Below are 14,881 nucleotides of genomic sequence, written 5' to 3' on the forward strand. Positions count from 1 at the left end.
AGCGGCAACACCACTGACACCAAGAAATGTTCTACCCCGTACCCCTTTAATTAATTGAATAATGAAACGCGTATTCTGCCTTATCCTATACGTCCCTGTAATTCCGCCCTCGTTCGATGCTAAGTTCTCCTTTCAAAATGTGTTCCAATGTGCATATGCATAATAATTCAAAGCATGATGACGTATTAATTGTTTTGTAATTTTCAAGTGGATGATGATCATCAATGACAAATGTAGTAGGCATACTTTTTAATCTGATATTGCTTTTTTTAAGACATGATATTTTGTTATTATGAACGCACCAATAAATTGACGAGTGTTACTTTCATGAATGTTCAAATAATGATTATTTTATGCCCAAGTAATACTTCTAACCTATCACGAAAAGTACATAAGACAGCCAAATTTATTATTTCATTCGAAGTCTTTTATTTTATTTATTTAAATCATGATAGGCTTATAAAATACTTAAGAAAATGGACTTAATAGAGTTATGTTCTTTAAAATGAATAATCATCACAATAATAATCATCGTCATCGTCATCTGACATCATTATCCTCGTCATTATCGTCATTATCATCATCACCATCCTAAACATTATCGTCATCATCCTCATATAGGCCTACCAATGTTTTAGTAAATTTAGTAAACTTGACTGTATATGTTTTGCTTAACATTGATCGGCATAGAACAATACAGAAAATATTCATTTATATATTTATTTAACAATTTGAATATTTATATACATGACTAAATTATTTTATATATACAGTAGTCATAAATAATCCTCATTATTCAATTTCTATATAATTTTTAAAATATGTAATCTTAGAACTGTCGTCGAATTCGTAATTATTAGAAAATCAATACTTGTGCCTGTGTATTTGTAAGAACTTAGCTCAATTGTCATTTTCATAAGCCTGTTATAGGTCTATCCATGGCCAGATATCACTCTAGCGTGAGTGATAACCTAAAGAGACGCTTGCTATGTTTCTGTCCACAGGTCTGGCATGAATGCATTTGATCAACACCACTTTATTTGGTCCATCCATCCACGATCATCAAGGACCAAATTGCATGTTATTTACAATTTTATTATGTTTCATTTAAAAAATAAATTAGATTTATACAAAATCAAAGTGATTAATCCACAAACAGTTAAGCATATAAATCAATTACCGATTGCAGTGCCAAAGATGACATGGACAGAAATTACTATCGTTTTCAGAGTATTATACTAATGTGCAGTCGAACAAGATATTATACCAGGCATGTAGAACAGTATAGTACTATATTTCATTATTTCATATAGATCAAGTAAATAACATGTTCTCATCAAGATAAAAGAAAGGAATGTAAAGAATGCATTTATTGTCATATTTGTATTATATTTAATTTGCATGACAACAGACACCAACTAGATAAGATCTGTATATTATGATTAGCTTCTATGTCGGGTTAAAAAAGCTGTACATTGGTATATATTTTGAATCTCCTATCACTTTGTCACTTGTATCCATGTCGACCGGTCCGAATACACTACTCGCATAGTGGGAAGCTGTGGAGAATGATTAAAACAGTAATGTATCATTATTTATACAATAATAATGAAACAAATAATCTATGAAAATATAGGTTAAACAATAAAAATAAAAACGAGCATAATCAAATATATACACTATATATATAAAATTATATATATATATGCTCATTAGTGTATTAACTTTTTAAATATTTGTTCTGCAAAATCAACACCGTATATTCCATTTTCGTTCCATAGACCTATATATTTAACTATGCAGCATCTTTATATATATATATATATATATATATATATATATATATATTATATATTCTATTAATGTTTTACTAATTAATTGTATCAAGAAATATTTTATAACTGTAGTATTCTATGTTTTACTTTTATGACAGTTTCTTGACTCTGTATATCGTATTTGTAACATTTTTTTTTTGCAATTTGAAGCTACAAGAAAAATTAAGAAATACACCTGTGCGAATATATCATAAATAATTGAACTTAAAATATAACTGTTAAGTTATATGTGTCTTACCAGACGATGAGAGCAAGAACTCTGTACTCATACTTTTACTTCTACCAAAACCAGACGACGATGAAGACGAACTTAATGTAGCAGTGTTATCTGATGGTGACAGCGACGTTGGTAACGGCACCGTTCCAATTAGTACAGGTATGCAAACTGAAATTTCCTTTGATCTCGACACCTTTAATGAAAGCTGAAATTACATTCAACATTAGTGGATATTTGACAGTATTTTTATTTGGAAATGGGTGGGTCAGAAAATGTATGAGCTTTGGATAACTGGTCGTGAATTAAATTGCTTGGAAGCCCCTACCTTTTAGATATGAATGGTACGTTTATAGGATTCATGTTCAAAAATGCCTTATATAAAATGCCTTATATAACATATTATATTATATAACATCAATAATATTCAACTTTCACAAAATGCGAAACAATTCTCAATAACCAATCTGATCCTAATATTGACAGATTGACAAACAAACACGGAGCGCGTGGGATTAGAACCTCCCGACCTCAAGGCCAACACAGAAGTTAAGTCAAGGACCGCCCCCAGCACCAACCACTATAATTAAGTAAGATAAATCATCGGTATTTTTTTTATATTGGAATGAAACTTACCTTGAGATAGTATTCTACTTCAATGGATTTGCATTTGAATGATGGTGGGATTGGTGGCATTTGTAGAGCGAAGTTGGTCCAGTTCTGCGTGTCTTGTTTGTTGACAGTCTGTAAGTCTTCCGCTGCTACCACCTTATCAATTACTTTACTTTTCTCTTCTCGGGTATAAGTTGATTTCTGGTGGAATGATATGCTTGGTTTCGCCTTTTTCTTAGAGCTATTCATTATCTCACCACTGTATATTAAGCTCTCTCCTGATGGCAATAAACGTACGAGCATTTAAGATTAATATCATTATCATGGTTAATGATTTTGATATTCTCATAATTGTTGTCATCTGTCGTGGTTATGGCAATCGTTATTGAATTATCTTTTTTTATGATAGTAATCATCATCACCATCATCATCATCACCATCGTCGTCGTTATCATCATCATCACCATCATTATCCTTAATATCATCGTCATCCTCGATATATTATCATTATCAACTTCTTCATCACCATCATCATCAGTCTTATAATAATAATAATAATAATAATAATAATAATAATAATAATTATTATTATTATTATTATTATTATTATTATTATTATTATATTTTTATTATTATTATCATTATTATTATTATTATTATTTATTGATAATTGTGATTTTAATATCATTGATAGTAGTATGAAGACTAAGTAAAATTTAGAACTTGTATGGGATTATACCTGGAGAATATGAGCGTCTTTCAAGGACCAGGTTGGAGTAGATTTTATGTTGCTTTGAGCAGCATCCAGCATTACGTATAACTTTCTCCTTATTAGCGCTGATTTTAACCTATTGATCATACACAAACATACGTGTTCTATTATGCCCTATGTAATAATAATTACGAACAATATGTACATCTGATCTCATTTGAAATCATATGTTAAGATGAAATCAAGATATCAAAACTAAATTCTTGCCAACAATCTGAATATGAAAAAAAAAAAAGAAGATAAACCCAATCGCCTCCGTCGCCACTCGAAACGAGGACATTTAATTTATATAACCTGCATGGCAAAATTTATACCACTACACTAAATTTTAATATTTTTTAATTTGTTGAAGCTTGGTTAATAATGTTTAATGCAATTTTAGGAAAAAGTGCTTTAGGAACAACACAGATCAATACATTTAATACCACACTATTCTGTCAGTATTAATTTACGTATTGGTGAATGGAAAGAAATGTAGAAAACTGTATATAAAGGCAATATACATACTATATATGATTATATATCTTTGTTACGGTATGTCATGAGAATTATAAGATGTAATATACAAACAGAGACAAAATTAATAAATTGCTATCTATAAGGTTATATTTGACTTACTGTGTACGTTGGGTGTGTCAAATCAACTCTGTTTATCACTGTAATTATTTTTCTTGACTTTTTATCGAATGTAAACTGACCAGGATCTATTTCTGCGTCTAGCCAATATCGAACATACCCATGCTCACCCTCGAAAGAAGTCGGTAAACAACTTGATTCAATAAAGCAAAATATATAAACATGAATAAACATATCTTCCAAAAAAGAACCTAGTTAATGCAACACTTATGTATAACTCAACCAAGATTCGAACCAGGAGCCTTTAATAAAACCTCAGGAGAGAAAGGGTCTTTGTTAATTAAATCTCAGTAATAAAATATGTTGTAGAATATATATATTTATTATAAACTTGTTCAAATTTATACATTTTCACAGCTACATGCAATATTATTGAAGAACTGCATTGAGGGTTTGAACAAATGAAGTATCGAAAGGCCTGTCGGTTCATTTTCCCCCTCAGGACTGAGGAAAGGACGAAATATTCTTGCCAATAATACGTCAACTGTGTATGATTTTCTTTTTTTATCGTATCAATGTCTATATTTACATGTATTTCGCTGGGAACATATGTGCTGCATATGTGCTATATATACTGTCTCTTATACACATCTAGATGTGTATAAGAGACAGCCCCCAGCACCAACCACTAGGTTCAATTCTGCATGGCAATATATACTGATGGGATTGTGCAATTTTATTCATTAGTATTAAACAATAGATTACGTCGCAAAAGTGTTGTACACATACCTTGACGGTAATACGAATTCAAAACGAAGATTATTTTTTCCAGGTGCAAATATCGTACTTGCATCAGCTAAATATAATCCAATAAAACACATGTTAAAGTTAAAAGAAATGCATAGGCCTACTTTAGATAATCATTCTTTAGAAAACATCAATACCGTATAATACACACATTGAATTGAATTAATTCAACCCACAATGCAAATGTACGATAATTATTATGGGTTTATAACATAGAAATTATACATTTATATTCATTGTCATCATCATCGTTACCACATTACCATAATCAACATAATCGTAATCATCATCATGTTCAATAATTGTTTTATATTGATACTTAATTATATTATTATTTATATTACTATTATTATTATTATTATTATTATTAATATCATCATCATAATGATCATCATCGCCATCATCATAATTATTATCTCATATGTAATATTATATTTAATATTTTGACCTAAATCATAATTATTGAAAATAGTGTTTAATTCGAAGCTTTACTCCAATGATGTCTTAAACTATCATATAATTTTAGAACATGAGTTTTAGACCAAATAAGTAGACTCACCGCCGCCCCATATTATCTTGTACTCATCTAGGTACACCTCACTGTCATCGTTTTTCTTATTTTTATCATCATCATCATCATCACCACCACCGTCATTGTCCTCATTCGGCTCCTTCCCAAAATGTACCTGTTAAAAAAAATATAATTTCTGTCAATATTACATTCTTTATATAGGCCTATGTTTCATTTATTCAACTACGGTATTAATATAAAAATGTAAAATGTTTTAAGGAAAGCCATAGAATCAATGAAAAACTATATATCACGAAGTCTTACTAAATAGATATGGTCCATTGACAAACTTTACACAACAAGCAAAAGTTAGCTGGTAGCCTCATGCTACAATATGTGGGCCTATACGGGTACGTTGTATATTGACTACCATTGTGGGCTTATAATCCGTTCCGCCAACCTCCTACATCAACATAAAACTTTCACTGATTTCGGTATAAACTTTTTATAAGGATAATGTTTTTAGTACATACCATAGACTTTCCTAACAGATGAATGCTTATTCGTGGAATTTTTGTAGAGTTGGATAGCGTGAGGGACACGGAGCCGGAAATACTCTCCCCGACCCTGTAAACCGCAGAAGTGTTGTCCAAGATAATAGACAGATCCTGTATGCGACCCATGGTGCAATCTCCCTGCTCAGACTCGTTTCAAGTGCTGCATGATTTAAAAAATGTAGGCTATACAGTATTTATTCTCTAGTCAGAATAGACCTGCATCGTTGGTTAATCTGGAGAACACGAAAGCTCACCCACGCCTTAGGCTTAGCATGGAAGTTACTGAACCACGAAAACCATGATAACAAAGATGTATTTTACTAAAGCATGCATTTTCTCGTGACAAAGGCGTATAGTGTAAAATCTCTGAACAAAACAAAATTGCATACTATTAAATTGTACGTCAATCCCTATTCTTTAATTGACCTACGCATTAAACAATTTATTTACACCTACATTGCACTAAGAATTGATATAGAAACGCAAAAAAAGTTATATAAGAACACGGACGCGATACACATTCTCCACAGAGCCATATCACCACTGATGATATTGTGATCATCATCATCATCATCATCATCATTATCATCATCATCGTCGTCGTCGTTGTAGTCATCGTGTTCAATCCACCACCACCATGATAATCATTGATCATTCATCATGTTCATCCGCTACATCACCATCACAACTACCACTATAATATACCGTAAGTCTGTTTGACAGGCAAGGGCAACTCCAATTTCTATAGAATTGAAAGTGTATAATAGCTTAAAATGCTTTATACAATGTAAATAATCCTGTCAAAACCTACAATTGCTTGTTTCCGTAAAAACGGTTTGCCCTGTAAACTCGACATTTGGATGGGATTTTAAGCTGTTGGTGCAATGTGCGTAATAGTATGTGTATTAAAAAACTACGATAAATATTTGGATATCTTTCCCGATGTAATGACCAAAGCTTAGACAGCACTGTGGCCACCGTGGGACCCCAGGGGCCGAATTCAACTGTATCTGAGGCCTTTAAGCCGAACACTCGCACACGACGGTCGTCGGCCGACGTGAGTCCCATAGAGAACGCAACGCCACGACGCGCGTGCAACGGATCGTTTTTAGTGACAAAAAATGACGATCAGTTCAGACAGTCACCCAGTCACCGGCAATTAGCAGATGGTGTCGCGTCGTTTAACGCTCACAGGAAGCGGAGTTGGATTCGTCGTACAACGCAGTGAGTGCCCGGCGTAAGACAAAAAAAAAAAAAAAAAAAAAAAAAATCAACTTCAACTTCAGCCCATAATGAGCAGGCATATGATGACAGTAATAAAAAAAATGAAAAAATAAGTAGGATAATACTCTATATACAAACAATTAATAGCTTCACTTGCTGTTTTTTAGATTTTGTGGTAGTTTAAGGTCCATGGACTCTTTCACCGACTGTCAACATTTGTAATGTCAAGTTTGTCATACGGCGTTGATTCTTGTCAATGACGACCGAATGTTCTCTCTAAAGAATGGTTGATATCTGCTAATTATCGGTTCAATCCAATTAGTCATTCTATTAATTTTATTAAACTCCTCAGTATGATTTTATATATTATTTTACACATCCTATATTAGTCCCCAGCCTGCCAATTTGTTTGCCTGTTCACCATTTTACCAACTAGAATATTTTTTGTTGTTCATTATAAGCAAATTTATACTCAAATTCAACATTTTTTCTCTGGATAATTATGCCTGGAAGAATAGAACCATAGTGATATTATAAAACAAGTCTTTAAGTGAACCGAATTTACAGGTGGCGTATGACGTTTCAATCGTTTTAACAAATCTTCATACAATAATTGGATTGTTAGATGTTGGTAATCCGGAATGTCGCCCTCTGCCAATAGTTTCAAGAACGATGAGTGATTGTATTTTAGAGAGATTGGTTTGCTCTGTCTTCACTGATTATTCCCTGTTTTCGAATCCAAATAGCCACTAAAATTTTGTTGCCAGTTGCATTCGGGTTTACTAACTTTGATTATAAAATATGGTCCGTGATCACCTTGTGTTGCATGGTGTTGTGTCTAAATCAGGAAAGCCCGTAGCCGCGCCCCGCTATGACTCCCTTACTGGTATGAGATTAATGTATTGTAAGGCTGTAATGTGATAATAGGCTAACATACCGTCCATTACAACTATAAAATATAGCGATTGCGATAACCATTGCATACATTTTTTCATTGTAGGATTAATAATCTGCCATTCCCATGTTTATTATTCAGTGTCGTTCCTCCAAGCCTCTGGAACACATTGTAAATTACTGATATAGAATAACCATGTCAAAAGAATATTGATGCAACCATAATTTATTGTAGCCTATATACATCCAGTGTCTAACATGATATGTTGACGTAACTGTATATTCATAACGGTATCATAAATCGTCGAATATAATCTGCAATAATTAATAGATGTTATGCATGTTTTTATCGTTAACTATAAATAAATATGATATTGACAATATTTACAATATTTAATGTACAAGTAATATGTGTTCGATAGGTAACTGACATGTATACACGTAAATTATTTTACATCTATCGGTGGGGGGAGTGGGGAATATGCAGTTTCTGAAGTAGAAAATCGAGTCTCAATTATAAATATTCTGCACATATCCGTATTCAATCAGTCAACCAATATAAATCGTGTAACACAGCTGTCTCAAATCAAATGAGCCATATATGGGTCCACATTTTTAAAAATGGGTCTAAATTATGTTTTTTTTATGCAAAAAATGAGTCCGCTTTTGAAAAAGGGGGTCCAGATTTCTTTTATTTTGCATAATTTTGTATTTGCATTTTTCATATTTGTTGAGTAAAATGAATCAACTTTTAAGATAATGGGTCCACATTATTTGAATGTACACGTAAAGTGGGTCCACCCCGATATTGACTCGCACCGTTTGAAAATCCTGGATACGGCATTGCGTAGTATAGCTAGTGGCCAGAGAGAACCTGAAAATTCACAGCCAAGATTAGGCATAGGCCTATGCTAGGCCTACATGTCGCTAACGATTTGTTTCAGTTAAAACGTAAACATAGAAAGAAAGCGAGAGTGCACTTGCACTTAGTGTATCTACAGTTGACACTCCACATTAACTTCCTCATAATAGTCGTCACTTTTTAGCTCTTCGTATTCGTTTGACGCATTTGACAACCCTTTACTAAGTTTTTCTCTCAATGACGATAACGATGATTTTCGACGACCGCTTACGTTTCTTGCCACCAAACTAGGTTTATAGTTCAATCCGCTATCGTCTGCAACTTTCACCACATCTGGCATTGTACTATATTCGGATAGGTGAGAATAACCCTGGTCTGTTGGTGAAAGTGTGAAATAGACAGGCGGGTCCAGTGACTCTTGTGTGTGATCAGTTGAAATTGCATTCACTGTAGAATCTTCTTTAGATAAGGTTCGATCTTCAGATAAATTTCTAGGTAAATTGGAATCAGCAGGTACATCGTCAACATAATCATATGTCACATCCATATTTATACTATGCCGGTGTTTTTTAGCTTCGTCAGGTAGTGAGGGGAGACGAGGTAAAGACTTCCCATTACCAAAAGTTATCGTTCCTGGTTTTGGTGACGTAATTGTTAGATCGATCGCGCCTAAATCAGCAGTATTAGTGACGTCATACGATTTTGTCTTGGTCAGTGTCATGTAGCCGGAGGTTGTTAAACCTCCGGACTTCGATTCCTGAAATCGCTTCCTTTTAGCATCGGCATCAACCGATTCCTCGTCAGCCTTTTTGTGCGAACGATTCCTGGGAAATAAAACAGAAAACAAGACATTGAAGTAAAGTAGGTTTTGATTGTACAGTATAACGATAGCAATTACACAGTTGAACTATAAAGCTACATACATGCATAACCTGCTGGAATTGGCTACTTTAGATTGATTGAAGGATCGAGCGATCCGTCTCATAGATCCTATGAATCCAGGGCGGACCACCACTCCCCCTTTTTTGAAGGGTAAAAAAGAAAAAAAAGAAAGAAAAAGAATGAAAAAAATTGATAGCCCAAAACGCCCCAGAGGTTATTTTCGGGCGTCTAGAACACAACAATTTCGCTGGCTCATACCCCGGACCCCCTAGGGTAGTATTATCTCTATCGGCCCCACTTTCGGCCCCCGCTTTTGCACATCTCTGGATCCGCCCCGGATGAATCGACGTGTTGATATCTGGAGTAGCTGTTTTGCTTTTTGAGTGGAATATGTTGTTCCTTTTCTTTCATTGACTCTGATTTCTGTCTTCAAATTTTTAAGTATAGCATTGCCCATCACATTCGTTTTGGAAAAATGAAATTTTGGCCAAACCAATCTTGTATTTTGTTTCCCTAAATTTCAAATAAGATTAGGATTCAAGTAAAGTAGGCCTCCTCCATTACATTTGATAAACATTATGCTAATTTCAATTTATGCTTTTTCATTGTAAATTGTGTAACTTGATAAACTTCATGGTATAGTTTCGTATAATAGCTTTCATACATTCATTATCAAGTAAACTATCGGTAATTATTACCTTCTGTATATACAACAGTGAACCGAAAGGCCGACAATAATTACGAAAGCAAGAGCGATAATAATGGCAATCAGAATCCACATTGTATGGTGATCTACAAAGTAAAACAAAAATCAATAGAGTGTAAGACATTAAACATAATTATTATTTTAAAACACTATTATTTGCATTATTATTGTTACTGTTACTATTTTTAGGTTCATTATTATTTTGGTCATCATTTTTTCGTTATTTGCGTCATTCTTCATGTACTGTAATTTAGTACCATTCCATTCATTTTTGTTTCATTCATTTTTTCCCATTGCACAACACCAACTTCGTTTTCATTCGTTGAAAAAGAAGATGGACTGTTCCATTGGTAAGAAAGGTAGAGCAAAGTTTATTTTTCATAAAAATGTCAAATGACAAAAATCTATTTTGGTGTGTTAAAACAAATATGAATTTTTTATTCAGTCAATGTAAAAAAATATTTTAGTTTTGTTTATAAACATTCAATATTTGCATACTATCGCACAATTGTGCACACGCAAATATCTTGCTTTTGTAGTTATTCTTTCTTTCATATTCCAGTTCTTTTTAGTTTCTAGTGTTTGTATTGCAACCCGGGCATACATCTTTAACGCGACAATCATCAGAAGACGTTCCTGTCTAATAAATTTTCCTTAAAACTTGCAAATTTGTCTCGTCAATAAAACGCGTCTATACACCAATATTATTATCATATAATATCAACCAGTGTAATGTTTCGACCGGGGACATGATTAGTGGTTATTATTTTAATTGCTTTCAGGTCAAGGGTATATTATTATCACTGCAAAGTTACTGAGATTAAGTTTCAACGTCACGGCTTCCAGACACGCGTTTAGTCAATTGTACACTATAATCTAGTAATCTTGCAGCGACGCAATATTCAGTTGTCGATGAATAGGTCTACCTACACATATTTTTTTCATATAATGTGTATCCGCTATGCTGTTCATGGTCAAATCAGAGATCAAATTGCTTATACACTAAAAATTTAGGGTTACAAAGAATGCATATAGGGACATTATATTTTATACTACAATTACCGTATTTGGTTTACTGATTATATACAAATCAAGTAAAAATTCTATTATATAGCTGTATATGATATAATAGGTTATATATATATATATATATATATATATATATATATATATACAGTATATATATATATACAATACAGTATATATATATTTACATCTTCTTTGTTTAAAAGCAAAATTACAAATTAATGAAATTTGAAATTCCTTAATGTAATTTAATAAATTAATTATAATAATATAAATTTATTTACTGTAATAATAATTTATTATAATCACATAAAATGTTAATGTTTTTGTGTAATGTTTGCGTTCTTTTGATGTAGGCCTAATCATTATTTTTGAATTAATTTTTCATTATTCATATGTTTTTGTACGGAATAGCAGTTGCTCTGTCGGTTTTGCTATTACTTAGAACTGATTTGGGTTTTTTTGTAATTTTTACATGCAATTCATTTGTTCTGTATTTTGTTTACTTCTTTTGTAAATATATATTTGTATCCTTTAACATCATGGACAAAGTAAATTTTAAAAAATGTAATACTTTCAATTTCATTCAGAAACCTAAAAAAGTGTTAAAATTAATCATTTTCAATAGGCCTACAATAAATATTACACCTGGTGGGTGAAATCATTGTTTTAATTCACTTACATTAGGCCCTATTAATTTTGATAAGCATTTCTTGGACAATATTCTTTTTTTTAATTAAAAAAAAATCGCCTCTAATTTTAAAAAAAAATGGGTCGAAAATTGGTGGTGACGCTAACATGTAGCATGTTAACATGTGTAGCATGTTAACATGTTAACATGCTAACATGTGGTGACGCTAACATGTAGCATTATTTTTTTATTTTGACCTTACCTTGTTTTGCTTCCGGAAAGGTTGTTGCTATTACATCCTTGGGTTGACCCGATCCACTTAAAGGTGCTTGAATGGTAGTAGTAATAGGCGATCGCGTGGTTGGGTCAGGAGGTACTAGAAGGACGAAAATATTATAACAATTTCGATTACGTCAACAATTGCGACAATATTACTTTACGTAAATAGTTTAATTAACCCCGCCTTCCTCATCAGGTACAGTATACGCTATAAACGCATCTGTATTATTTGTATAGGCCTGTTATTTTCTTTATTCTTAATATTATCATTTTCCTTATAATAATAATAATAATAATAATAATAACAATAATAATAATAATAATTATTATTATTATTATTATTATTATTATCATCATCATCCTAATATACCATCGTATTTGCCTTTCGAATACTTTTGTTAAATAATTATAAAAATGGTCAAATATAGAAAATGATGCTGTAATCGTACCAAGCATATCTCTTCTACAAAAGGTTCTTTTTTTCAGTATGAAAATGTTTCTGACGGGATTCGAATCTGCAAGCCTTCGCTATCAAGACGTGTGCAATAACAGTAGACCACAGAGATTAACAATATTGCCACTGTATCTAATCACCAGATACAGTCTCTCATACACCAGATACAGTCTCTCATACAACTGATACGCTCACACTATTTTCGTTTATGTGATATCCACGTTAAAATAATCAAAGGCTTTCAATGGAATTATTATATACCCTCAAGTTTTCCTTTCCATTACTGGCCTTATGTGCCACATGGTACGATGAGGACAGGTGAGGTGAGCAGGGGTGGCGCTAGTCTCTTATACACATCTAGATGTGTATAAGAGACAGATACTATGCCGGTCACCCCGTCGGAGAGAAAAACCACAATTCGTTGCAGAGAAAAAAATATTTGTAGGCCTGTAGTTGTTCTATAGACTCTATATCTAAAATATCGATTACTGTAAATAAGTCTTTGAAACCCTTAAATTGTCATATTTGTCGGGAGCATCGCCTCCTGGTCAACTTTCGAAACATTTTAAGCGACGCCCGACCACGCCCGTTTGCCCTCGTCGGGGAAAACCTGGCACCACCCCTGGAGGTGAGGTAACCTTAATTTTATGATAAATGATAATTAAAATGCTCGAATACGAACATGTTATGCTATAATCCTATGAAGCATCTACGAAAGGTTCCTTATTCAATTGTATAAAAAGTGTCTCTGGCGGGATTCGCACCTGCAAATACTGGCTATAAATGCGAGTGTCATATCACTAAACCACCTGGGTTAACAATATTGACACTGTATGTAATCCGCAAATACTTTCTCTTACACAACTGAATTTTGGTCTAACACTCTTCTCGCCAAGGCTATATGATAATTAGTGTTCTGCTAGTCATGTCCGACAAAAATAAATCAAATGCTTTCGATCGCTATACAATTGGAATTAACTAAAAAACGTGTATTTAGTATACTGTACTTACATACATGACCGTTTTTAACGACAATGTCATCAATAGCAACACCACAGTTACTTCCATTAACTGTCGCCTCAAACGATATCTATAATTAAGAATAAAACAATATTTTGTTGGTAAATAAAAGATGATATAGGCCTACCGTAAAACCTCGAATAGAAGTCCAATGGGCTTAATCTAGAGAAGTGACCCATCTCGAATTGAAGCCCCCTCTTTAGTTTGCAAAAGTAGTCTCGAAAATGAGCCCATCTCGAAAAGAAGCCCATGGACTTCTTTTTAAGATAACATGGGCTTTTTTTTCGAGAGAGTACAGTATAGGACTGTACATATATTCCAAACAAAATAAATTAAAAGGTGATTGCCGGTTAGACCTAATACACTCTGATACAGACTGATGATATAGTGGCCCTATTTATTGCTTTATACAGTTATTCCAAAAATTTATAGCATTCATTTTGAAAAGAAGCCCCCGCCCCTTTACTTTGCAAGAGCAGTTTTGAAAAGAAGCCCATCTCGAAATGAAGCCCATCCAAAGGTCGCAATAAAAAAAAAAAAGAAATCCAGGGCTTCTATTCGAGATTTTACGGTATTATATTAATCAAAGACTGTTCATAATTCTTAGCGCGCAGGTTCCCGTAAGAAAATAATGTATAGAATTTCTAAAGAAACCATTCTATAAAATTTCTACAGCTTTTCTATAGGCTAATTCTATATGATTTTCTAAACCAGCTTTATAGAGTTTTAATAGATTTTCTACAAGGTCGCTAAAGATGGGGTCTCACTAAAAGGCGCATACCACCGCATGCCACCGCATACCACCGCATGCCACCGCAAACCACCGCATGCCACCGCATACCACCGCATGCCACCGCATACCACCGCATGCCGCCCATAATCGACGTTTATTTTTCTTTTTTAATGAATTATAATGTGAAATATTAATGCAAATATTACAACCATACCTCCACATAAATGGCAGACGCCAAAGCTGAGTGAGGGCAGCAGTCATCTTCATTTATCATAATATGTATATA

At 33.1% G+C, this 14,881-nt stretch overlaps 2 protein-coding genes across 2 annotated transcripts; both read right to left on the reverse strand.

Annotated features, from left to right (window-relative positions):
* Window positions 1–428: 428 nt before the first annotated feature.
* LOC117104151 (arrestin domain-containing protein 3-like) lies at window positions 429–6,133 on the reverse strand. Its single transcript, XM_033244845.1, has 8 exons — window positions 5,861–6,133; window positions 5,376–5,502; window positions 4,799–4,865; window positions 4,052–4,202; window positions 3,401–3,509; window positions 2,686–2,939; window positions 2,074–2,257; window positions 429–1,559 (listed from the first exon to the last, which is right to left on the reverse strand). Exons 1-8 carry the CDS (start codon window positions 6,008–6,010, stop codon window positions 1,450–1,452), a joined length of 1,152 nt encoding a protein of 383 aa, XP_033100736.1. The 5' UTR covers window positions 6,011–6,133; the 3' UTR covers window positions 429–1,449.
* A 2,474-nt stretch (window positions 6,134–8,607) lies between these two features.
* Window positions 8,608–14,869, reverse strand: LOC117104175. The gene is made up of 5 exons (XM_033244869.1): window positions 14,810–14,869; window positions 13,854–13,932; window positions 12,372–12,485; window positions 10,445–10,538; window positions 8,608–9,688 (listed from the first exon to the last, which is right to left on the reverse strand). Exons 1-5 carry the CDS (start codon window positions 14,867–14,869, stop codon window positions 8,998–9,000), a joined length of 1,038 nt encoding a protein of 345 aa, XP_033100760.1. The 3' UTR covers window positions 8,608–8,997.
* Window positions 14,870–14,881: the final 12 nt, after the last annotated feature.

The sequence above is a fragment of the Anneissia japonica genome, unplaced genomic scaffold, assembly GCF_011630105.1.
Source record: "Anneissia japonica isolate Jap-2015-1 unplaced genomic scaffold, ASM1163010v1 scaffold3531_len492141_cov184, whole genome shotgun sequence".
NCBI classification, from domain to species: Eukaryota; Metazoa; Echinodermata; class Crinoidea; order Comatulida; family Comatulidae; genus Anneissia; species Anneissia japonica.